At 36.6% G+C, this 27,766-nt stretch overlaps 1 protein-coding gene across 4 annotated transcripts in view; it reads left to right on the top strand.

The window, feature by feature from the left end:
* Window positions 1-21,862, top strand: part of kif4 (kinesin family member 4) — a 69,720-nt gene extending 47,858 nt beyond the window's left edge. For 3 of the 4 annotated variants that reach the window (XM_039766534.1, XM_039766533.1, XM_039766535.1), the window contains exons 25-31: window positions 201-308; window positions 9,015-9,092; window positions 9,433-9,534; window positions 11,408-11,566; window positions 15,107-15,232; window positions 19,184-19,312; window positions 21,173-21,862. In XM_039766534.1, the coding sequence (XP_039622468.1) occupies window positions 201-308; window positions 9,015-9,092; window positions 9,433-9,534; window positions 11,408-11,566; window positions 15,107-15,232; window positions 19,184-19,312; window positions 21,173-21,352 (882 nt within the window). In that variant the 3' untranslated portion in view covers window positions 21,353-21,862. The remainder of the gene's footprint in view (window positions 1-200; window positions 309-9,014; window positions 9,093-9,432; window positions 9,535-11,407; window positions 11,567-15,106; window positions 15,233-19,183; window positions 19,313-21,172) is intronic. The other variant, XM_039766536.1, reaches the window with a different exon arrangement.
* The last annotated feature ends 5,904 nt before the right edge of the window (window positions 21,863-27,766 follow it).

Raw genomic sequence — 27,766 nt, 5'->3', positions numbered from 1 at the left:
AACTCTTGTGAGACAATGTTTTGCATGCTCACAATTTTACGTGCTGCATTTTATGGTGGTTACTATCTTATAAGAGAGTTCAATGTAGTAACTTTCACATAATTTTCTAGCAACATTGTCCCAGCATAAACTGAGGATTTTTGGACTCACTATGTACTATGTATGGTTACCATTTTTTTTTTTAAAATGTATTTCTTTAGGTATTGTATCTTCTGAGTCAGCTTCAAAACAAACCTAAAGAGGAAGAAAATTCAAATGACTCTGTATCTGTGCGAGAAAAAGAGCTTTTGGAGCGTTTAAAATTCCAGGTGAGCAGATAAACATTCTGCCATTAAGTGTATGTACAATTTTTTTGTATGTTATGATTTTTTTTATTTTTTCCTTTTCTTGTATCAGTGGTGAGATGCTAGTCCCGGGATAATTGGGCAAAAAACTGGAATCAACAATGAATGGGGCATCAGTCCTTTGTTGGGCACACCTATATTCATTCTTCTGACCTGGGTTTATAGCAGACAGTTAACCTAACCATGCATGTCTTTGGAATGTGGAAGGAAAACCATAGTAGGTTTGCCCAATAGTGTATAGCACAGCAATGTTTATATAAACATGCTTAAATTTCTAGAGAACAATGTACAATCCTGTCTTAAATAAGGTCAGTGATGTTTGGTGGTACTTGTGGTAATATTCTTCTGCCATCAGATCTTTACAAACATCTGTAGTGTCTAAAGTAAAGTTACTTGAATCAACACTAGCTTTAGTCATGTCATCAACTTGGACAATGCTATTTACAGCCACATACCGGTAAGTTGCATCTGTCCCTCCTTCTATGGACTTTATAGTAGTGCGATAGAACAGAGCAGGGTACATTAAAAACACTTCATTTTTTGATGCTCTTGATAAGGCTTAGTTATTACTAGTTTAGAAACCTGCGCATCAACTCATTTTAAGGCCGTTGAAGTGCATTGCAAAAATTTACTGTTAATTAAAATTTCGAAAAGTGAAATCAAATTTGATTATATATTCTTTTCATATCAAGTTCTCAATATTTAAAAAAAACAATGGTTGACTTGCAATATTTTCCAGAATATACCCCACACCAAGGTTATTATAGTTAACGAAAACTAAAATCAAAACTGAAACTATTATTAAAAAAACATTTTCATAAACTGAAATAAAATAATTAACAAAACCGAAATGAAAAACTAAAACTAAACGAAACTATTAAAGTAGCTGGAAAAACTAACTGAAATAAAATAATAATTTACTAAAATATTTGCAGTTTTCGTTTTTGAATGAATATTCTTGCCGTTAGTCTTTAACCCTTGTAAGTTTTAACTCTAAAACAGAAAGTCATCCACCACGAGCCGCCCGCATATATTCATCCAGTGAACGGCAGCTGGTGAAGGAGGGCGGCAGTTCACACAGCATTTGCGGTGACAGAGCAAACTGAGTGCGGGTGCATAAAGCATGTGAAATAGAAAGCGATTTGCATGCCGCCTTTCTTTGTGCTTTTTGTGTATCAAGATGTAATTCAAATGGCTGAAATCAGAATGTGCTGGTCAATAAAACGTTTACCATAGAAAAATCACAAGTGAGTAACGTTTCAGTTTATTTCTCAGGTGTCTGCTATTTGTTGACAGCAATTCACCTGCCACTTAGCACAGGAGAAATCGTTTTTACTTTCTCATATATAAAGTATACAGAAAGTATAGTAATCATGAAAAAATTCGACTTTGATATTTCAATGAATCTTGACGTTACAGACTAACCAGTGTCCAACAATACTGTTTTTTGGAATTGCGTGTGTGCGCGTCTCTGTGCGTGTGTAAACACGTTAACTCAAAAACGTAGATAGATGGATGAAATTCGCATGTGGTTGTTACACCACAATTGTAGATCTGTATTAACTTTTGGGCCAAATCCATCACCCAGAAGTGGTACTTTATCTGAACACATACTCAATTTTTTATTTATACAGCTGCAGAGTCCGATTTATTCAACTTTACTTTTTTAATAATTGTTCAATATATTATTAATTTGATTTGTTGTTGATGGTAATGTACATAATGTTGAAATATAATCATTGTCTTGCAGTTTACTCCTCAAATATCCATCCCCATATCTGAGTATACAAGAAAGTCGAGGGGAGAGCACTCCCGGATTTTAAAAATAAAAGCGATCGAGAGACTGGCTACAAGATCAGCATATTGTTACTGACCAATCACTTTTGCTTTAAAAACATTGTTTAACAACGAAGCGATACAAACAAAGGTAGAGAGTCTGACAAGTAATGAAAAACTACTAGTGGGTTTTTGTATTTATTCCATATTTATTAATTTATCTTTTTTAGTTCATATTCACAACTCAAAACCCCTAATATTGTGAAAGTAATCCATTAGCAGAATATTTTAAAATATTTGTCTCCCTTTTTTCAATGTTTTTCTCTCTCTCCCAAAATAGATAGTTGAAATATCATATTCGTTTTGTTTTTAACATCAGCCTTATCATATATGTTGCATACCAGAGACTTTTCCTGCCTTGCATCCAAACCTGCCACGGTAGGCTCCAGGTTTTCTGAAATCCCTCTGGATAAACAGGTTTAGATAATGTATATATTGTTCCTAATATCAGACTCTGTTGTTTTGGGCCTGTCTGTACTCTTATTACCTGCTCTTGCCCTGCTCATTATGAGTTTATTGTTCTTATGGTGGGCTATTCAAGACTCACCACACCTAACCTTGACACTGCATGCTTGTTGTTCTTTGTTTCCCTCAATACAGCTAGGTGGGGTCTGCACACTGATTCAAGTCTAAGAGCCCTGTTCTTCCTAAGCCCATGTGATTTTCATGAGAAAATATTTTAAAAATTATAAAACTGTCTAAAATTGTTCATATTCAGTGTCTAGTTTTGATTATGCTTGTTTTTATCAGACAAAAATAAAACCAGATAATAAACCAGGCAGTATAGTAAGCTTCCACTAACATTAAACTCATATCCAAATCTGTTAAGTGTACAGTTTTGTCTGATTGTGACACAAATCTAACTCCGTAGGCGCTCCATGCCATAATTACTAAAACTAAAACTGAAACTAATATATATAAAAATAAAATAGAAATGTCTTTGTGAAATATAAACTAAAACTAAAAATACATGATGAAGGAAAACTAAAACTAAACTGAATTTCCAAGTAAGGTCAGAAAAAATATAGAAATAAAAACTAACATAAAAAGGCAAAACTATAATAACCTTGCCCCACACAATTTGTCTCTTTCAGTAAAAAAAACAGTTTAACCTGCATGTTCCCAATATTTCATTAAAAAGAATATACATAATCTTAACATCCTGAACAAATTAACCTGTAAGCACACATTATTGCATCATTTGCAATTGTTTTGTTGCTCACCCTAAGTTATTAATTACTGGACAAGATCTTTGCTTCATGCAAATAAACTATATTCTCCATCTAACTGGTACTTTATCACTGCTGATGCATTTTGTTTTGTTATGTTTGAAGCTCAGCAATACTTCTGCAAGCAAGTCATGAAACAGCACACTTCACATTACTAAACGGCCTCCTTATCCATATGCTGAAATGGCTCCTAACTTAGATGACTTGCTTCAGGGTACAAAGCATTTCTCTCAGGCTTCATCTACTGCACGCTCTTTGAATGTTATTACTTATAGGTGAATGTAATTGTATTGTAAGTTTGAGTCCAGTTTGGCTAGTGTTGCATGCCAAGGCATCAAAGTGGAGTATGAGTTGAATTCGTTGATCTTCAGATAAGACTTCATTTGGCCACCTGCTCCTTAAAGGAGACACTGTGTTCAAGCTACCATAAGAGCTACTTTTTCTGTGATACAAGGCTGAGGCATTTCTAAACTGAAATTCTCTATCCCATCCTGATCCAGTGGATAGAAAGAAAGGACATCAAAGCGACAGGCAGGCCTTTCTTTACTAAAAAAAAAAGTTTCGAAGCTCATGTGAGCACAAGCAAAGGCTCCCAATCTGCTGCCTGCTGTGTGCAAACCTGGTTAGGGTTAGACACAAGATGTGTCTATATTCATGTTTAGAGACAGCAGCCACAAATGCTAAAACTGATAATAGAATTTTACTGAACTTTTGTTTTTCCCTCTCTCACTAATTTCCGCCTTATTTTAGACTTTCAATTCTTGAATACTTGCTCACGTCCACAGCACCAGCAAGCACTCAACTGGCTTACTGAGATAAAGTTGAGGTCTGTTTTTCAATTTCTGATTCAGAGTTGCAGATAATAGATTGTGGATCTGTACAGCAAAAAATGGAGTCTTGTATACTTCATCTCGTACTCCATTGCAAAAAATATTGATACAATCTGCATCCTTATATAATCTGTACTCCCTTTCCTTTTACTATAGATACAAAAAAGTCTATAATCTCTGACTTAAACAGGGGTCTGGGTTGACCATATCTCTTGAAATACCTTTTTTCATGGACTAAATCAAACTTTTACTCACTTTTGATATGTGGTTTAATAAGTAAATTGATCACGCATTCAAAAACATATAAAGTGGTACAAGAAAACGTATATGAGCAAAGTGAAAGCATCCCTTGCAGAATGAGTATTTATTTCCCTTTTTAAGCATGGTCTTTTATTCTTTTTTGCAAACTGACATATTCCCACTGACATCTCTAACAACTATGAGTAAGGGTAATGTTGATGGTTGTGTCCTTTTAGGTGGTGGTGTTTCCTCTTAAAATAAGTCTAATTTTGAAAAATTTACCATGAACACATAAAGCAGACCCTTACAATGGTACTTATCAACTGTTAATTCTCTATTTTACTATTTATTAATAACATTCAGGTTTTGAGACCTTTTGTAAATGATGGAAGTGTGGCTTTAAGCACTGTCCTGTTTGCTAGTATGCATTTGTGGCACATTTGTTTATGAAAATATACTAGATATCATTCCAAAATACGGTTCTGCATCATATACCGTAGAAATGTATTGCTTATGGAAATTTGATTAATTTAATTGCTGAAGTAATAAACAATGCTTGATTTCAGCTATAAACCTGCTGATACCATGGTACATTTTTAATTGCCTAAATTATAGTCAAATTAAGTTAGGGAAAGCAAAAAATGGGGAAGAGTAAAGTGGAGCCAGTGGGATGAGCTTTCTTTTGTTGAGATAGCCAATAGTTACATTAACAAATAAAAGCCCAATTGGCAACATTTCAGATCAGGCATGTTTATGAACTTTCTCGTCATCTATATAGATTTATAGGGTTATCATTTGGTAAAATCTGCTCCATTTAAAACCAATTAATATTCCCAAATTCAGGGTAATTTTTTTGCAAGCCCTAATGATTTTATCTTATAGACAGTTGCATAGGGATGCTCTGAGGATTTTGAAAGCTGATACCAATCAACAATTTCATGTTACTCGATCAGCCAATGCCAATTCTGTTTTTTCTTTATCCCTTTAAAAAACTTTACACTAATCTCCTGCATAACGAGACATGTTGAAGTTTTATGTCCTATATTAAAATGTATTTTTATATAGACCAGAGGTGTTAACTGTTCTTTTTGTATTAACAAAGTTAGATTGTACAGGCTTATTATTCAGGGACCATAAAATACTAAAATTAGTAAAATTTCCCTTAAATACATACTTTAACTAATAAAATGTGTACAGAAATATTTATCCAGAATACATATGGCACAAAACCTATAGAATTACAAGCTGTCATATTTAGTTTTTTTTCTGTAATGTACCCATGTCACCTGTTGCATGCACTTGGGTCCTAAACTGAGTTGGTTTGTCATGTGGTGGGTGCGGCATTGCTCCTATTTGAAACAAGGGTTAATTAAAAACAGTAGTTTTCTTCATTTCTCTAACTCCTCTATAGTATATTCTCACAATCAATTAATTGATATTGGCAATTAAACACTGCTTAAATGTAAATATGCTTGCACTTATGTTTTATTCATTTGAAATCAATAATTTCACTACAGCTTTTTGCTGTTAAAATATATATTTACTATATTTATACGTGTGTTTTTTTTTCACTTCAGTATATCAACTAGTCATTTGTAATTCTTGAGGTTTAATTATAAAATATGGATTTCCATTTTAATTATTTAGTACTTGTTTCTTACCAAAACTTGCTGTATGATACACAACTACAAATAAACATAGTGCAAATCTTTAGAAAAGCCTATTGTTTACTAAGAAGTAATTTCAAATTTGTCTTTCTTTTGACTTTCTGGTTAAAAATGTAAGCTGGTACATTTTAAACAACCACGCTGTTTAACATCAAACAGTGTCAGTTTCAATTTAATGAACAAAATAAAGGTCTGAATTACTTAAAGTAGCTTTTCTTGCCATTTGTCTAGGATGACTTCTCAGGTTACTTTTTTTTTCCCCCCAGTTTATTACTCCACTTTCTTTAACATAAAGGCTAATATACCAATTACCTCTCATTCACTGATAAAATAAGCTTCCACTCACTGCTCTTTGTTTACACTGCAGGAAGTTTGTTGCAGCAGAAGAAAAAAAAAACACACTGGCTCAACTACCATAATACCTTGCGTAAAGGAGTACTACAACTAAATTATTATAAAGTGTAGAAAAGCAGGGGCTGAAAATTTCGTTGTCTATTTTGATCAGCCTTTTTACCGATCACCGATAGTCTTTTGTGAAAATCGTCCGATTTCGATTGGTGGCCAGTCAATCTGAGCATCCCCATATTTGTAAGTCAGTCTTGATCACAGAAGCTTACACAGCACTTCTCTAATCAATGTGGTGGCACCAGAAGAAACTTGGCCCCTGATATTTATTTAAATTCTTTTTGCATTCACTTACTTTTTGTTTTCACTTTAAAAGTCGAATGCCTTCCTCCTGTTAGGTGTCTTTCTTTTTCTTGCTTATGGCGGTGAATCATTGTTTACATAGTGCCAACAGAATACACAGATCAGTCTCAACATATAAAAACCCCCTGTCAAATATTGTGTAGGTCCCCCTCGTGCCACCAAAACAGCTCTGACCTGTCAAAATTTGAACTCCACAAGACAAGTGTCCTGTGCTATCTGGCACCCAGACATTAGCAGCAGGTCGTGTATGTTTCAAGTGGAGCCTCCATGGATGGGTCTTGTTTTTTAGCACATCCTACAGATGCGTGATTGGACTGAGATCCTGGAGGATGTGGGGGACATGCCAACACTTTGAATTGTTTGTCATGTTCCTCAAACAACAACAACATTTATTTATATAGCACATTTTCATACAAAAAATGTAGCTCAAAGTGCTTTACATAATGAAGAATAGAAAAATAAGAGACACAGTAAGAAAAGAAAATAAGTCAACATTAATTAACATAGAATAAGAGTAAGGTCCAATGGCCAGGGGGGACAGAAAAAACAAAAAGAACTCCAGACGGCCGGAGAAAAAAATAAAATCTGCAGGGATTCCAGGCCATGAGACCGCCCAGTCCCCTCAAACAACTCCAGAACATTTTTTGCAGTGTGGCAGGGAAAATTATCTAACTGCTTTTAGGGAGTACTGTTACCATGGTCTGCAACAATCTTTAGATAGGTAGTACGTGTCAAAAATCCACATGAATGCCTCCACCGGCTCGGCTGCTTCCTACAGTGCATTCTACTGCCATCTCTTCCCTATTTAAAAGACTAACACATACGCAGCTGTTCACATGATCTAAATAAACATTACTCATCAGACCAGAACACCACCTTCCATTGCTTTCTCTAGTTCTGACACTCTGATTCCCTTTTTAGGTGCTTTTGGCAGTAGATCACAGTCAACATGGACACTCTGATCAGACTGCAGTTACGCAGCCCCATATGCACTGTGTGTTCTGACACTTCTCTCTCATTGCCAGTATTGAAGTTTTTTCAGTGGTTTGTGCTACAGTAGCTCTTATGTGGGCACAAGACCAGATGGCCTAGCCTTCGCTCCCCATGTGCATCAGTGAGCCTTGGGTGCCAATGATCTTGTCAACAGTTCTTCCTTCCTTGGGTCACTTTTGGCAGGTACTAACCACTGCATGCCGGGAACACCCCTACAAGTCCTGCCATTTTACAGATCCTGTGACTCGGTCGTCTACCCATCACAATTTTGCTCTGGGCAAAGTCTCGTGGATCCTTATGCTTGCCCATTTGTACTGCTTCCAACAATCGCCTTCAAGAACTGACTGTTCACTTGCTGTCTAATATATCCCACCCCTTGACAGGTTCCATTGTGATGTCACTGACAGGTAATAGTATACAGTACAGTGTACACCATAGTAGTATTGTCACAGTGTAAAAGATGGTGTGTTTAGCTTGAAAACAAAGTGCTGACAAATGACAGAAGAAAAAAAGTAGGTGTTTAGTGTGAACTTGAAATTCTAGACCATTGAGGCATCACACTAGAATCAGAGTTGAAAGGCTTTTGCCACCAGTTTCTTAATAGTATTTTAGAACCTCAAAAGGCCTTGTTTGGGAAGATCTCAATTTTATAGCATAAGCTGCTTCGTTGGGTTTTGTGGAGTTTTGAGAATGGTTCAGTATTGGACTGGATGGTGTTTTATGTTGGTTTAAGACTTTGGCAACAAAAAATGTATGTCTTGTAACCTGACCATTACAAAGAGTTGATTTGCCTTATTAGTTATTTATGTGCAAATTTTTCAAGTTTTTGTCCTTTATTAATAATGAAACCACAACAAAAAAACTAAAGTGAAATTTGCAAACCTTAAATACCATCCAACAAAGGGTAAATAAGACCTGTATTGTCATTCTTGTAGAGATTTCAACTATCCATGATGGCCTTTTGCCTTTTTTCCAGTTATTGCATTAAGATGAGGGCAATAGTTGTCTTATGTCATCAAATATATTTTTTATGGTACATTATAGACCTGTTTTCCAAAATGCTTTTGCTGACTCATTTGAAATTGCTATTAGATCTTTTATTGTTAAGTGTTTAGAGTGTTAACTAGTACTTATGAAAATTAGATTTACTGCATTTTTATTGTCTAGGAGCAAGAGATTGAGAAAATGAAGGAACTAAGTGAACAAAATCAGAAGTTGATAGAAGAGAATGATGTCTACAAGCAGGTTGAGTATTAATGAATGAGTATTTTGGGATGCAAAGACACATGATTAGGTTTTTAGATTGATGGAGATATGCATTTCTTTCAGTAATTAATTGCTTAAAACTTTCCAAAATGAACAACAAATTGAGGAAAAGAATGAAATTGATTAAATGCCCATTGCTACTGTTAAGAGTCAGCATTACTTTAGACCACCTTTGATGTGTTTGATATGTAAATTTCCAAAGAATCAAAGATATGCTACATAAATTTTAAACTGTAATCTCATAAGAAGAGGAGTTTGTTTAATACAGTATGTTCTGCCTGTCTGATTACTTATTGGGATTTTCATTTTTTTCTTGTAGAAACTGGCTTTGCTACAAATTGCTAGTCAAAAGAAAATGACTAACATTCTATCTAAAACAAAAGACTCTCCAGATTCCTCATTTGAGTATCTTCCTCCTAAGGTAAATTAGTTATTTTTTTTTATTTATTTGGTCAGAGTTGAATTGGTCATTATGGTTAGAGCAGGAGAGTCAGTTTCTATTATTAAACCACTACAGTGGCTACAAGCTTTAATTTAACCAGTTTTCTAATATACATTGAGTTCTTGCTATCAGCTTTCTGGTTTTAATAAAACACCTTTTTTTGTCTGAAATGTTACAACTTAGAGATTTCTAGTTTAAATTGTTATTTGGAAAGATACAGCAGTGCACAGGAGTCTAGTTTTCCTTTTTCCTTCAGTGATCTGGCTTGTTAATTTTGAATTGGTTTAGTGGTTGTCTGTTTACTTTATTGCTTTTTGTTCATTTTGTGTTTTAATTATAAACCAGGAAATATGTGAAATTCCATGTTAAAAATAAAGCTAAGTACTAAGCAGTAGTTTTCATCAGATGGAGGCTAGAAGAGGCATTGAATGTACAGAAGTGATAATGGTTTGTGAGACAGTAGTAGGTTATAGTGGTTTTCTATAACTAAACAATGAGCATAAGAGGTATAGTAGACACATATATGGATGGCTTGATAGATTGGTGTGTACAACTGTGTTCATATGTGTGTTTTTTAGTTATTTTCAATAATTACATTTATTAAGAGAAAAACACAAACGCTCAAAGGGTCTGGGGCACCTGTAGGCAGACTCCATATATTGAAGGGAGTGTTAAAGGTGCGGAAAAAAAAATGCGTGGTAAATGGTGACTAGTCCCGTGTGGAGATAGTCTGCTCCAAGATGGCAGTGGCTTCGGATAACATGGTTTCTGGGAGGAAGAGGCAGGTACAGTTGGGCGGTACCCGGAAGTGATGTCATAGTCATCCTTTCTGCAGAGGGGAAAGAAGAAACACCGTTATTGCACAGTGCCCTCAGGTGGCCCATGGTAGTATTGTCATCACTAAGTCTGCAAGTTGTTCCCCAAGTGCACACGTGTAACAATAAATTGCATTGTTTTGAGTTACTTTATAATGTAAATCTCAAGGCTCAATATACAATAATGAGGAGTATTATGTAGTAGAAATTTAATTACATATCGGGAAAGCAGGAAGACAATCTATTTTAAAAGAACTTTATTGCCCTATGTGGTTAAATAAATCAGATCTGCATTTTTCATCTTTCTTTTAAAATAACATGTTTTAGTTTGCAAATTGGTTGCATTTCAGAATGTGCACTGTTACATTTTAAATTTATCAAAATAATTATAATTATACATTTATAAAAACAATTTTAACATCTGAATTGATTGATTTTTATATTTACTTATTCAAAATAGAACTATTCCACTTGCTTATTCCTTTTTGTATTAAACAGTTTCTGTTGGGGTGGATAAAAAGTTGCTGATTATTTGTTTCATGTAGCTCTGCTTGTTTTGTAAATGATAGAATGTTTTATTCCAACAACTTTTTTCCAACAAATTTATTCCCAATTTGTTATAATAATGTATTAGTCAGTTTTGTTCTAGACTGTTCCACAGTCCTTAAGTCTCTACTCCACTGAAGTCTTGAGATGTCTGAATCGGTCTGTTCCATACAGTACCTTTTGTAGTGAACTCTGTCACTAAGTGATTTCAAGTTGAAACAGAAATACAATGAAAAGCAGCACAGAGAATCAGTTTAGGCTGGTTAGGGTTCTACTTGTGGAAGTCAGCTTAGTGATTTATTTAGAACAACATCCAGAGACATTAATGTTACTCATCTGAATTTGAAGGCATCTATTTGATATTTCTTATAGCTAAAAGAATAGTTTTCACATTTATAATTAGTTTTGGATTGTTTTTATTTTCCAATTTATTATTTTTTAATTCTCAAAAATTTGGGGCTACGCCTTTTTGTCTCCTCGAAACCCCATAGCCTCGTGCTCGTAGACGCTTCACTGCTAAGGTACCTACATATCTGGATGAGAACTTGAAAATGGAAGATTTGGAGTCTGCATCTGAGGAAGAAGAGGGTGATGTGGATGAGTGGATTCCAGGGAAATCTTCCAAGAATAAGAAGACTGCTGTTTCTGGTGTAAGTGTCACAAAAGCTACATTTTACTCTCCTCTGAAATACTAGGTTGTTGTACCGTGTTAGCCATTATGAATGTAGAGAAAAGCCAAGCAAAATGACACCTTTTATTGGCTAACTAAAAAGATTACAATATGCAAGCTTTCGAGGCAACTCAGGCCCCTTCTTCAGGCAAGATGTAATACAGAAACTGAAGTTCCCTTTGTTTATATCCACCCACTAGGACAAGAAACAACAATGGTAAATTTTTGAATGAAAACTCTTAAATGTAAAAAATTAATAGGTTCATTCAGGCTAAGATTAATTTAACAGGAGATAGAAGAAACAATGTATGGTCAAGATCTTTAGATAAGACAAAGACAATTGTCGAATACTATGCATTATTATAAACTGCAAGAAGACCCAACAGATCTCTACAAAAAGGAACTAAAAAAGATAGTAAGTAGCTTTCCTCTTGACATCAGGGATCAGGTAAACAGTTTAATTCCTGAGAACCCCAAAATGGGTTACTTCTACATGCTTCCTAAAATCCACAAAGAAGGGAACCCAGGAAGGCCCATCATCTCAGGAATTGGCTCCCTGACAGAAAAGGTTTCAGGTTGGGTGGAACACATTCTTAAACCTCTCCCAACACAACCAGCTACATCCAGGACACCACTGACTTCTTAAAAAAAACTGTCTGCTTTGGGCCCCTTACCTGAGGGAACCTTACTGGCCACAATGGATGTTGAGGCCCTGTATACAAACATCCCCCATGATGATGGCATACTGGCATGTGAAACGTACCTCGGACAACATGATTTACCCACAAAGTCAGTAATAGAAATGATAAAATTCATTCTGACACATAATCTATTCTCTTTTGGAAAAGATTGCTACTTGCAACAAATGGGGACTGCAATGGGCTGTCGGTTTGCACCTCACTATGCAAACCTATTTATGGCAAAATTGGAGGAAGATTTCATGTCAATGTGCATCTTAAAACCAATGTTATATCTCCGTTACATAGATGACATCTTCATAATCTGGACTGCCAGTGAGAAGGACCTCCTCCATTTTCATAATGAATACAATTCTTTTCACCCCAACATAAAGCTGAAGCTGAATTACTCAGAAACAGAAGTCAGCTTCCTTGACACCACAGTTCAACTGAAAAACAACACCCTTGTAACTTCTGTTTTTCACAAACCAACAGACAGAAGGACCTACCTAAGAAGTGATAGCTTTCACCCCAAACATATAAGGCGCTCCATTATTTTTAGCCAAGCAATACGGTACAATCAGATTTGCTCAGACCCGACAGACCGGGATCAACAACTGCAGGAGCTCAGACAAGAATTCATCAAACAAGGTTATACCCCAAAACAACAGACACTCAAATACGAAGAGCTACTGCCATACCCAGAGAGAACCTTCTGGAATATAAAACAAAGACAACAAGAACCGCATTCCCTTGTTGTCACCTACAACCCACATCTTGAAACACTTCGAAAAACTATCAAGGAACTTCAGCCAATACTAAACAACGACCAAACACTAAACAATGTATTTCCTGAACCTCCTCTCCTGGCATACAGACAACCACCAAACCTTCAGTAACTAATTGTCCGAAGCTCCCTAAAAGAACCAACAGAAAATGGCACATCTCCCTGCCTACAGAAAAGATGTAAAACGTGTGCCCACATCTACAATATAGACCGTCTAATTATACCAAACTCCCGACTTGAACATCACATAAAGGGATCATTTTCCTGCAGATCATCAAATGTTGTCTACCTAATTCTCTGCATGAAATGTCCTGACACTACACTCTATGTGGGAGAAACTGGACAAACACTCCGCCAGAGAATGAATTTACACAGATTCCACATTAAACATGGCAACACAGATGTTCCTGTAGCGGCCCACTTCAACAGCCATGGACACTGTGAGAGGGACTTTAAAGTCACAGTGCTTATGGGCAACTTCAAAACGCAGCAAGAGAGAAAAGAATGGGAAGTTAAGCTCATGTTAAAATTTAATACATTACAGCATGGCTTGAACAGAGACAAGAGTTTTATAGCCAGATATGAAGACTGTTTGCATCTCTCAGACTGACACAGACAACCTGACTACAGATCTGCATTGTTTTGAAAAACTTCACAAACTTCAGAGGACTTTATTGGACAGTTATCTTATCTAAAGATCTTGACCATACATTGTTCTTCTATCTCCTGTTAAATTAATCTTAGCCTGAATGAACCTATTAATTTTTTACATTTAAGAGTTTTCATTCAAAAATTTACCATTGTTGTTTCTTGTCCTAGTGTGTGGATATAAACTCAGGGAACTTCAGTTTCTGTATTACATCTTGCCTGAAGAAGGGGCCTGAGTTGCCTTGAAAGCTTGCATATTGTAATCTTTTTAGTTAGCCAATAAAAGGTGTCATTTTGCTTGGCTTTTCTCTCCTCTGAAATATAAATTAACACACAATGGACGGTGATTTTCATTTTGATTTTTTAAAATGTATTTCTTCCTGTTAGTGTTTTGTTACACATTTGATTATGATTTAATGCATCTTAACTCTTATATCTCATATGTTTGGTAAAGTTGTATTGATTGGACTTTTTAATGGAGTTTGTTTTTTGCATTATGCAATCTTTAAGCTTAATAAACTTAAATAAACACATTTGGATAGTTTTTTGGTTTAGACCACAATTACAAATGTAAATCCATATTATGGGCTTACTACTTTTAACTGGACAAGCTGGCGTGCCTATTGTAATTTTTGATGTATCATAAATAATAATATTCAAAGACATAGGATGTCTTACAGTGGTTTGAGTGTCGCCTTATGTTTAGCGGTGAGCAGCACTAATTACCAAAAGTTTTCAGCCGCACCCATCATTATCAGTAGCATAAAGTCAAGCATATAGCCATGCAGTCCCCATTGACAACCCTGGCAGTCAAATGAGTCGTACTAAAGAGTTTCTTTTGGCATTCTTTTCCAAGTCAGTAGTAGGGCCCTTTTCTTCCTCTCGAAGTTTAGCTGGACATATTTGTCTGCCCTTCCTCAGAATTCTGGCTTTCAGCTCCCCTTTAACACAAGCCAATATTTCGATCTTCTCTCTCCTAAACATTACCTAACTGCTTTAGTATTGCATAGCCTCTTCTAGCTATGCAAGTGCATACTCATTTTCTGAAATACATTAATAATTGGACAATGGGAGCGCTAAAACTTCATTACCATGATGGTTAGAAAGAAAAAAAGCTGATCTTCTGATTGAGAAATTTACATATGATAATTGGCTGACTTTGATCAGTGCCCAATCAGTCAGAGTATTGCTTCTTTACAAAGAGAACCATAGATACATGTAATAAGTTACCAAGTAGTGTGGTAGACAGTAGGAGTCTAGGGGCTTTCAAGACTAGACTTGATGTTGTTTTAGAAGTATTAAGTGGATAGGACTGGTGAGCTTTGTTGTCTGAATGGCCTGTTCTCTCCTAGATTGTTCTAATGTTCTATGCATTTTTTTCTCACCGCGACCAAATTTTAATTTACAGTGTTCATGTAAAGGACATTGTGGGAACAAACTCTGCCGTTGCCGTAAAAGAAAATCCAGCTGCAGTGAGACCTGCCACTGTGATCCTGCAAAATGTAGAAATGCTGAAATTCTTCAAACCAATATAGTAAGCTGCATAATTTATTTTTTTTTTAATTTATTTATTTTAATCCTGATAAATTTAAGTAAAAAACGTTAGCTTTCTCAAATGATTCCAGGGCTTGAGAGAGCCTAGAAAGTATTAAATTTATATATTTCCAAACATGAAGTGTGACACAATTCATAAATGTATCCAGTTATGAAAAAGTGATGAATTATATTGTCATGTTCATCACCATACTCTTTTAGAAATTAACGTGAGATAGAGATATATATATATATATATATATATATATATATATATATATATATACACACACACACAGTAATCCCTCCTTGATTGTGGGGGTTGCGTTCCAGACCCCCCGCGATAGGTGAAAATCCGCGAAGTAGAAACCGTATGTCTGTATGGTTATTTTTATATATTTTAAGCCCTTATAAACCCTCCCACACTGTTTATAAATATTCCCCGCACAGTTATACAGCATAATCCCTTTGTATTCTCTTAGATATTAGGTAAGATTCATTGAAATTATGTATATAAACACAATGTTTATATACAGTTAAACCTAAATATTATTGTAAAGATATCGAGTGTCTCCGATATCACATATGTTACAGCCATTATGATAGACAGACCACCAGCAATAAATACGTACAATGCAAGAAAAATAGTATACAGTAAATGTGTGTACAGTGACACTAAATGTAAGTGCATGTACTAAGTACTGTAAGTAGAAAATTAATTATGGTTACACACCAACAATGACACGATGACTTGTCCGATAACAATGAGATTTTAATTTTACAGCACAACAAAGGAGAGTGTTACAGCTCTTCTAAAGGAGCCACTTCAGGCGATTGTGTAGCACTGCCATTGTTCTTCTTCTGGCAGTCTTCAATCCAAATCCATAAAGCAGATTCCATCCAGAATACTGCCTTATTACATCCACTTACAACTTGTTTTGCACCCTGGTTAAAAGGACACTGCGGCTGTAGATCTTATATTCCTTTCCTACTTTTTAAATAAAAAGAATCATAGCCTCATTGATACTGTAATTGCGTCATACAGCGTTGTAGCTTTTCCCATCCTTCAGCATATCCAAAACATTTACCTTTTCGGCAATCGTTAACATCTTCCATTGGCGCTTGGGCACGGCCCCTGAAGCAGGAGCAGATCGTTTTGGAGCCATAATGAAGGGCTTGACTATGCACAAAGATAAACACAAAGTTAACTCTTTACACAGCGAAATACGTTGATGCTGAATGAGAGAGATGAGACTTCTTGGTTAACACTGCATTCCTCACACTGGAACTTAACTGAGTGCTCTGATTGGTTAGCTTTCCAGTCATCCGCCAATAGCGTCCCTTTTATAAAATCAACTGGGCAAACCAACTGAGGAAGCATGTACAGGAAGTAAAAAGACCCATTGTCCGCAGAACCTGCGAAGCAGCGAAAAATCTGCGTTATATATTTACTTATGCTTACATATAAAATCTGAGATAGAGAAGCCGCTAAAGTCGGAGCGTGATATAGCGAGGGATTACTCTGTGTGTGTGTGTGTGTGTATATATGTATATAATATATTTTTTACCTATTCATTTCCATTAAAACAGACACACTGCTAACATTAAAAAGTCCAATCATGAATACATTCGGTTTCTTAAGAGATACATAATCACAATCAAAATTTGACAGCCATGTGATATTGTAAAGCCATTCATTATATTTTTTCGTATCAAATAAATCCCAAAAGTTAAATATAGGTAGGTGCCTGGCAGACTTGTTTTAGAATACCATTAATAGATTCCTGCCAATTTCTTCAAAAACACACACACACTTTTTTCCATGCAGGTTTTTTTTCCTCGTATTAGTTTATATGACACATTAGTTTTCTCATAAAATTGTGAAGGGTGTTATCCATTTAAGCAAAATCATTTGGCTCACTAACACTGTAATACAGAGGAGATTGCCTTGAGTTTATTGCTAAATAGTTCAGTCCAATTAGATCTTAGTAGGAACAGAATTTCAGAATTTATATAACAAATAAGCAAACACCATCCCCAAAATGGTCTTAAGTTAGGAAAGCCTCTAAAATCTGACTTGGCGAGGCTGCACCTGCATGGCGTAGTTCGCAATTAGGACTTGAGCTATATGATTTTTTCTGTACAGAAATGTATGGGATTAGCGTATGTTTTTGATTAAGAAAGTAGCTTGATCCAAGCACAGATATTAGGTGCAAACCCATTTTTACTCAGTATCTTTATTCTGTTGTATTAAATGTCTTTTCTGCATATGGAAAGATTAAATCTTTGGACTGTCGGATGCTGAAAGGGTGTATAGTACGTCAAATATTTTTGACAGTTTGACAATAGAGGTTTAATGTTAACAAATTAAGATTTATCCTGTGGTATTATGGAAAGCAGCTCTTTCTCTATTGTTTTCACGCAAGTATTTGCCAATATCTTATAACAAAAATCATTTGAGAAATACATTCTATGTGGTTTTGGGATATTATAATATAGTTTTATTATATAGTAATATTGTAGTTTATAAAAGCAGTATTTATGCAACAGTGAGACAGGGGCAATAGTAACAGTTACTCAAGCCAATAGTGTGATATTCTAAATAACTAACACAAGAGGGCTCTCTTGTAAGCCTCTAAAGTCAAGCTGATGGTGCTCATACAATTTTTGCATGTTTTGGTGACCATTATGACTCTCTTTATATGTTGAACATATAGTTACACCTTACATTTCCACAGAAAGTCAATACAAAGGGAGTTAAAATTTTAAAATATATTGAAGCACCCAAATGATTTCTTTATTTTCACAGGGTCCAATGATAGTGCACTCTTACAGAATTTGTTTTCCTGTTGACTAAAAAAAATTAACTGCTGTAGACATATGTTTCCCCGTTTGCTCTAAGATGACAATCTGTTTTTATTCAAAATTTATATTAAAATAGTATTGAAAATTCTGTAGAACATATGATGGAGCATACAGCAAGAGTAAAAACTTTCAAAAATGCAGCTTTATACAGTATACATCCTTCTAGTAGTAAAATGTTAAATAGTAAGGCATTAAAGATAAAGTGTTTAGTACTGCTGCTAGCGCCATAATCATTTTAAATCAAAGTTCTGAAATTGTACCTTACATATAATGTCCATTCTTATGCCATTTATGCCAATTCTTTTTCGTCTCACATTTAGGCATTAGCCACTTGTTAATACTGCTTTTAAATTGTTAAAATGAAGCCTTTTAAACTTCCAGCCATTTTCCACATGCTCAAGTTATAACATATGCTAATATAGTTCCACTTCATTTTTCTAAACTCTACAGTTCTCTTCCAGTCATTGAAATTGTGCATATCTAAGCTTAATCTGATACACATTGTCGAATTTTGTGTCTGTTTATCTCCAGTACAACACATAACTACTTATAAAGTTTAAATATATTTTTACGTTTAAAATCGCAGAGACCTGTTTTTATTTAAAAAAAAAAAAAAAAGGTCAGTTTTTGGTTAGTTCATTAAAATATATTCTTTACACTTTTCACAGTTGATACTGCAGCAGGAGGTGCACCACCATCTTCATTTATTGTAATAAAGCAGGAAAAAAGACTGCTCAAAAGAGCGCTTATTCTCTTTCAGCATCTTTCGCGCTCTAGCTGTATGGCCGTGTACTCACCTGTTCCATAGTGCCCGCCCCTTTGCTTCCATCCACAACCCCCTTGTTCTTCACATTCATTGCTTAACTATTTACTGTATTAAATAAGAGCAAAAAAGAAACTTTCAACAAAATGAAGGTTACATGCTGGAGTTACAGTATGTCAGCTTTAGCTGCTATAACACACATTCTAGCGTCCATGTATTCTTTGTTACTGAGTAAACCAATATGTAATTTATATACATTAGCTGAATAGTCCTTTTATTGCTTGTGATAAATTTGAACTCTTTTTTTTTTTTTTTCCCCATCAGTTGAAGGCGCTGTCACCTAATGAACAGTCAAAGGATGCAGAGGGTTCATTTAAACTGGACAATTTAATAAGTGACAATCAAGATGATTCTACCTACTTTAAGACTCCTGATTTTCTTCCAACTAAAAAGGTATTCAGAACTATATAATTAGCATTCATTTTCAACTTAACAGGAACATAGGACAGGTAGCTAATGTGAAAACATCTGACTAATTTAATAAGACAACAAAACGATTATTTAAATTTGGCAAATTTTACAGGGATTAATAAGTCAGTAATGAACACTGGCTGCAATGTACATGTGCATCATAGCAGGGATATTTTTTTCCCATTTCTTATATATATCATCTCGACATTTTAATTCCTGTGTGCCAAGCTTTATTATAGTGAAGAATTCAAGGTTTTTCCATTTGTTTTCTTTGCAAATCAAGCCAAAAATACTGTACCATCAATGGCAAGTAGTTTGCAATTCTTTCATTGCTTTCTGAATAATACAGTAACTCGTACTACACTGTGCCTTGTGCAGTTCCCTTCTGTCTGTTTTAGGAATTCAGCACTGCTGCCTCACAGTAAGGAGACCAGGGTTCATGTCCCAGGTCCTCCCTGTGTGGGTTTCCTCCAGGTGTTCTGGTATCCTCTTAGAGTCCAAAGAAATGCAATTTAGGTGGATTGGTGATACTAAATTGGCCCCGGTGTGTGGCTGTGTGTGTATTTGGCCTGCGATAGACTGTCGCTCTGTCCAGGGTTTATTCCTGCCTTATACTAGCTGGGAATAGGCACCAGCACCCCATCACCTGTTCAGGATGAAGCGGGTTAGAAAATGACTGACTGACAATGGTAAATTCTTTTGAGAAAAATACAAGCTATGAATGTCCTAATAGCGACAGAGAACTGTGATGTGCATCCTTATACTACCAAGTGTTCCAAGACCGGAGAAGTGCCATGAAACACTTTGAAATTCCAACTCCTTATTTAATAGTGCTATACTATATGAAGGATACTTTTGGTTTTAACTTCTGTACATATGTTGACTTTTCAATTGATCGGAAGAGCTGGTGCTGGTACAGTGTAGATCTCAGTGTCCAGAACTGTTAAGTTGTTACACTGTTTTGTCCCCATAAGCTTCTCACAAAATATTTTTCAGCTAGAATAAGGAGTACAACGTGTTACCTGTATGTACCTTTGTTCACATGAACATAGCACTGCATATCTTTATAGTGAAGAAAACATTTTGACCTGAGAGAATCCTCTATTTGAATGCAAGAGATTATATATTCCCTGGTCTCTGACAGAAACTAGAGCTGCATCACCTGTATTTAATTCTCGAGGCACAAAAGAAAAATCCATCCATTATCCAACCTGCTATATCCTAACTACAGGGTCACGGGGGTCTGCTGGAGCCAATCCCAGCCAACACAGGGCACAAGGCAAGAAACAAGCCCTGGGCAGGGCATACACACACCCAGCATACACTAGGAACAATTTAGAATGGCCAATGCACCAAACCTCCATGTCTTTGGACTGTGGGAGGAAACCCACACAGACACAGGGATAACGTGCAAAACTCCCTGCTGGGAGGACCCAGGAAGCAAACCCGGGTCTTCTAACTGCGAGGCAGCAGCTCTACCACTGCGCCACCGTGCTGCCCCCAAAAGAAAAATCGATCTGGTTAATTTTTATGTACCTTATTTGTTTCTATGTCACAAATCTGGGAGTTCTTTGAGACAATTTACTTTCATTTGCTTTCTTCATTTCTTTGACCTACAGTACATCGATATAAACTTTTCAAAATCAAATGCATGAAATTGAGCAGCTCGACACAGGATCCATTCTCACTGCATAGAGATGCAGCGTAACTCCTTGTTCTCGGAAACCTCCAGCCATGTATTGTGTCTTATTGAGTGACCATCAGAAGTGTTGCATATGTTCTAGGGTGACTGACTATCTTGGAGGAGAAAGTAACTGCTTTTGTTTTCTTGAACATTTTCAGGTTCTCAAGGAATTAAGTGATATTGGACAGATTGCTCCTAGCATTAAACTTGAAAGAAAGCCCTCCATAGTTGAAAATGAAGTGCTTGAAACCAGCACAGCAAGTATTTTAAAGAAAAAGAAACGCACTCTCAACAGCAACAACAGTTTCTTTTCTGGGTGCACTCCAATCTGTGAATAATTATGTTCTTAATTAATTGTCTTATTGATTTTTATATGTTTGTCTGTTTCTTTTTGTACAAAAAATGGTAGTCTGTTTTACTGTGACCTGTAAAATCTTTTTTTTTTTTGTGTGTGTGTGTTGTCCTTGTTTTAGAATGAAATAAATAATAAAATCTTTTAGATTATTTTAGCATGCCTTTCTTCTACATCTCTTTGAGTCAAGGAATTTATTTGTGATGCTACAGTGTCTTCAGTCAAGATCTGCTTAAATACCTGAACAGCTTTGAAACTTCTTAAAGCATGGGCCAACCAAGTTTTACAAGGTAAACTGCTGATAGAGAGATGGAATAACTTGATGTAGAAATTCATACGTTGCAGTATTGACAAAGATTGTAAATAATAGTTGTGTGTAAAGTATCATGCCTTCCTTTCTTTGTCTCATTGATTTCAACCTTCTACTGTTAAAGAATTTGTATTGTACATATTACCTGGACAGCCAATACTGAATTAAATGGAAACTTGTCTGGTTTTTGTTTTGTTTTGTTTTTTTTATTGTGAAATTGAAGTTTAGATTTTTATCCTTGTTAACCACCGGCCCTTTATTTAAAAATGTTCTATTCAATCTAAAGTATACAAGAACTGATTATTCCTGATATTTCTTTTAGTCTCCCTCATCTTTCTGAATGTGCTTCTTCCAGAATAGGGTCACGTAGAGCATATCCTAGACCCGGTTAGTACAAGGTTGGTGCCAAACTTGAATGGGGCACAAGTGCATCACAGGACATGCTGTTGAATAAAAATACATGTGGACACAATCACCCTGAACCAAATCTGAGTCACCCGTTGACTTAACATGCACAGCTTTGGGGTTCCAAATAAAGTTGAAGAAACCCAATAAGGACCTCCTTTCCCCCTTAATTCACAGAACTGAGTAAAATATAAAGTAGAGAATAGCAAAGCTTCTCCATTTTTAGTATTGGAAGTCTTGTGAACTGTTATTCTGTTAGGTTATATTCCTTCTGTGTAGATTTAAGATGCACTTGTAATATGTACTTTTCCTGCCTATGAAAATGTGGACTTGTGCAGAAACATATTTTAGAAAGCCTTCCAGAAAACAATGCAATTGCTAACAAAATCTCTCTAGAACTACTAAGAAAGGCTGGCGACGTTTTCTGTTTTTCTGAGACTTACTATTGTGAAAACGACTGCTGTGATGTTCTTATGCGACCACTATTTACAGGCAGGTGTCCTTGTGTTCCACAAGGCTGTAGCAGTAACATTGTCCACAGTGATATTATCACCCAGTTAGAAACCAGTAAGGGCACAGCATAAATGCCAGCTGTTAAACCTGCCAGATCTGAAGAACATTAAACTTGGATTCTGCATCTTCAGAGATTTGTAATTTTTGGATTTGGTGGTGGATAAGGGTTCGTATGGGCACTCTGATCAGTATGGAGGCTACACAGCAAGCTGCATTGCATTACATTTTATACCTTCCTCTCATGGCTTGCATCAAGTTTTTCAGCAATCCATACTATTATTTTCTTTTCCGTGGGATCAGACCAGCTAGCTTTACTCCCCTTCTGCATCAATGAACCTTGGGTGCCCATGACTGTGTCGCTGGTCCCTGGTTGTCCCGTTTTTTTTGGGGGGTGGGAGACTGCTTTTGAAAGGTACTAAACACTGGGTCCCATGAACCCTCCTGCCATTTTGGATAGACCCTGATCCAATTGTCTGACCACCCTGGTTTGGCCTTTGTCTTCGGCTGCCTAACATATCCCACCCCATGACTGGTGCCATTGCAGCAAGATAGTCGGTGTTACTCACTTCACCTGTCAGTGGCTTTGATGTTGTGGCTGCTATTCAGAGTTCTGTGTGCAGCCTTCTGTTTTGTCTTCCTTTACTTGTACTCCAAGTTGTCTGACTTTTCACTTGTGGAGGAGTGAGCAATTGCTGAGCTCGTACATTTCTGGTGTAGGCCTGCCTGTTCAAGTTCATTCCCATTGGTAACTAAACTTAATGAGTCCCGCTTCCCTGGTACAATTGCTGCTTGTTTGAAATTGCAGCGATTACTTGAGTACCTTTTATTTATTTATATAAAAGATCCCCTGGATTATGGCAACTTCTGACTTTTCTCAAACTTATCCAATTTACTTGCACACCTGGTCGCTTGACAATTAGAATTTCATGTTATCTAATAATAAATTTGTTTGAGGAATTTCAGTTTGGCTTCAGGTCAAAGAACTGAGACTGCACTTGTTAAAATAACTTTTATTCCTGTAGTCTCCAACTCCGGTCCTGGAGGGCCACAATGGCTGCAGGTTTTCATTCTAACCCTTTTCTTAATGACCTGTTCTGCTGCTTTTTAACTTCTTCTGAATTAATTTTCATTAATTTGCTCTTGAAGCCACAGACCCCTTAATGGTTTCCTTTTTTAAATTAGCAGCCAAACAATGAGATACAAAATGAGCCAAAACATGACCAGCAAACTGTCTCAGGTCTCAGGAATGTTGATCTGCTCAGGTATCGGGAGAAGAGAAAAGAATAATTTCTTGCACAATGAGAGCAATAACAAGTCATGTAATTAAAGAATGGGCTTAATTAAGCAACTGATTGGAATGAAATTGGTTGGAGTTTGGGGTCCTGCCTTAGTTCGTCTTCTGTTGGCTCATTCACTTCACATTTTATTTCTGTTTGGGTGCCATCTATGGGAAGAAATCTTGCAGTTCAGAGGAATGATGAAGAAATTCAGGGAAGCAATTCTTAAAAATGAAAGGAAAAGCAGTTAATTAGCAGCAAAAAGCTGGTCACCAATTAAGGAAAAGGGTAAGAATGAAAACTTGCAGCCAATGCGGCCCTCCAGGACTGGAGTTGGTGACCCCTGATTTATTGGTTTCTGCTGATTCAAGTAGCAGGGAGTGTGGAGCTGACCCGCACCATCCCTTTAATCAGACCACCAGGGATACTAATTACCAAACCTGTCTGAGGTTCATCCCATGTATCTAAAACAACAGAAAACGTGACAAGCAAGAGCTTTCATTGAAAATCTACAAAGCAAATGTTTAACTGAAATCCTACCAATACGTCACTGGCATAATGATTTGGAACACATTGTATATGTTATTAATGCATGGATGTTCAAATACTTTCTGTAGCTAAATTTCAACAAATCTCAAGCTCTCATTGCTCCAGCATTCTGATATCTTGGATTGACTGCAGTTGCCTTAATGTCCTAGAACCTGGGACCATCAATAATTGGACCGGGCTGAGTCATGCAATGAGGTCCCAACTCCAACAAGCGTATGGTACAAAGCCTATTTGTGCTTTAATTCAACAAAAATCAAACAAAACACGGTTCAAATTCCCAAAGTGCAAACTGCAGTGCTTCAGTAAATAATCCAATAAATATCTTCAGAAAAACAAGTGCTCATCCATGACAGGCAACGTCAATCAATAAATAAATCAATGAATAAAAAAAAAAACAACTAAAACCATGCAGATATCGGGTTCTTTCCGTATCCAGCACGTCTTTCACTTTCCGTCTCCCCAGCTCACCCTATTGGGTATTCTCAGCTCACGGAGAAAGTGGGACGTGATGACCCACTTGATCAAGTAGGGAAATGCAGCCAAACCAGCTGAATGACGACTTGCATGCATAATAATTCATGTTACTAAACGGTTATTACAATGTGCGTTGACGTGACAGGCATATTACACCTCAAAAGCCATAAATAGGATGTACGGCCTATGTTACTTACCTTTTAAATGAGGCCAGTGCTACATTTTTGCACTAAGAACATCCAGTTTTGTGTGGGTGTGCTGCGCATACATAAAGCATAATAGGTTTTTGTCAACATAAAAAAGGTAATTTGCGGTGGAATCGATAGTTTACTACACTCATTTCAATTAGGGCAACTAGCAAGAATGAAGCTTTATTTATTAACCATAAGCAGTTACATTCCACTAATGCAGAAGTCATCTGTGATGCCATGAGGTGGCTGAGAAACATTATGCTCGTGTGGCCTGGGTCAGCCCATGATTCATTTACTTTGAGTCAAAGTAGCTTTGACAGATGTGATGATGCTGTACGTGGCGGCTGACTTGTTGGTAAGGTAACTAGCGAACCCTGTTTTCCATATGGCCTGTACTATTCCTTATAACATCAATCCTGTGCCAGGTGATAATGGCTAACCGCTCCGACACTGGCGCCTTATGCTTTTCCCAGACCCCCAGAACACAGAGGAGAGGCATTACAATGCTGTACGTGAAATTGCACTCTCAGTTTTGGAGCGCAGTCTGATACTCTTGAATGTGGGGAGTGAGGCTGCTCTACCAGCCAATGAAATTCTGCAGCATCGTCCTTGCATATGTATGAGGTAGATTAGCATGCTCCATAGATGGATGTTTTGGGGCCGTGTTCGTCGACCGTTCACATTTGCATATTTACAAGGTGATTGGATTGTGATTTATAAAAGGTAAATTGCATAGAAATGTGCGTTTGCCAGGTTTTTTTTTTGGCATCCGCATTTTTCCTCTTTTTATTTATTTATTTTTTTTTTCAGCATACATATATTTTCACCCTTGAATCCACGCAAGCTTTTATAAATGAGACCCCAGGCATCTGCGGATCACTAGGAGGAATTTCCCGATTGGACCCTCTACATTAGATCCAACTTCAATGAGGGAACTGGATCCAACTGCAGGCCTCACATACAAGCGCAATCAAACCCATACTTCTTATTAAACATCTCAGGGCCACACAAACACACACTAACGCTTTTCATGACAATTGTATGAAATTAATTCACAGTTTTCAAACAGGTGAGGTGAAAAGCCTTCCTGTTATTTTGGATTCTACTCTTTTTTTTTACATATTAAAAACATAACTGAGACTACATTTATTTGGCTTAAAAACCATAGAGGAGATAGTTTGGTTTTATACCTGGTTAGGGGAACGACTGATGTAGTCTTTACATTGAGACAGCTGATAGAAAAGCATCAAGAAAAGGACTGCATATGGTGTTTATTGAGTTGGAGAAGGCTTATGATGAAGTGCCATGTCAAGAGGTCTGGAGAGTCATGAGAGAGAAAGGAGTGCCAGAGAAGTATGTGGGGATTGTGCAGGATATGTATGAGGGAGTGAGGACTCGGGTTAAAAGCAGTGTTGGGGTAAGAGACAAGATCCCAGTTAGAGGAGGTCTCTGCAAGGCATCTTCTTTAAGTCCTTCCCTTTTTGCTCTGGTTATGGATATGTTGAGTCATAGGATAAAAGACTAATCCCCCTGGGTCATGATTTTTGCTGATAACATTATGTCACCAGAAAACAGGAAGAGAAGTGGAAGGTGGAAGAATGGTGAAGTTCTTTGGAAGATAGATGATTGAAGATAAGTAGGAAGGAGACAGAATATACGAGGTTTGATGATGATCAGAATTCATAAGCTCGCCTGCAGGGAGAGCCATTACAAAGAGTAGATACTTTTAAATATCTAAGGTCAGTGTTAGCCCGAAATAGAAAACTAGATTCAGAGATAACCCACAGAGTGCCGTGAGGGTAGTACAATTGCAAGAAGGTATCAGACGTATTGTGTGATCAAAGAATTAAGGCAAAGGTTAAGGGCAAGATTTTTAAGACAGTGGTAAGACCACCAATGATGTATGGAGCTGAGCTATTAGCAGTAAAGGGAGCACAGGAGAAGAAGTTAGATGTGGCAGAAATGAGAATGTGGAGAGTTGCAAAAATGGACAGAATAAGAAATTAGACAATCGGAGATGCAACAAAAGTGGGAGAGATATCTGAAAAAAGTTCTGGGAAGTAGATTGAAGTAGTATGTATATGATGAGGAGAGATAATGAATATGTGGGCAGAAGAGTGATGGGAATGCAAGTACATGGGAAAAGAAAATAAGGGAGGCCAAAGTGGAGGTGAAGGCTGAAGGCAAAGCCTCTGACTGGGAAGGAGGTGCAGGACCCAGCAGTATGGAGAAGGTTGATCAACCCCATGAATTAGGAAACGATTAAGAAAAAGAAGAAAAAAACATTGGTTATGTCTTTTTCTTCATCATGCAGCTGCTGAGACCTCACATGTGGACTGTGCGGAAGAAAGATTAGACTTAGGGGTTCACTTAGTCCATTAGAAGAAAGTGTTTTGATATGCTCTCCATAATGAAATATAGTATTCATCTTAAAGAAATAACATAAAGGGTTAATACATGTCAGAAACTTGTTCATGCATTTCAAGAAGCCACATAAAGGTCAAGCGAACAACAAAATGTACTGAAAGATGACTAAGAGATGACTAAGAAATCAGCAGATGTCCTGTGGACAATAAGATCGGACCGTTGTTACATAACACAGATATTTCAAGGGTTGGTGGATCAACCCAAAAAGTTTAACAAGAATAAGAGTAAAAGTATAGACTTTTATTTTATATAGA

The sequence above is a fragment of the Polypterus senegalus genome, chromosome 10 (assembly GCF_016835505.1).
Source record: "Polypterus senegalus isolate Bchr_013 chromosome 10, ASM1683550v1, whole genome shotgun sequence".
NCBI lineage: Eukaryota > Metazoa > Chordata > Cladistia > Polypteriformes > Polypteridae > Polypterus > Polypterus senegalus.
The sequence above is the reverse complement of the archived record's forward strand: the minus strand, read 5'-3'. Positions and strand labels throughout refer to the sequence as shown.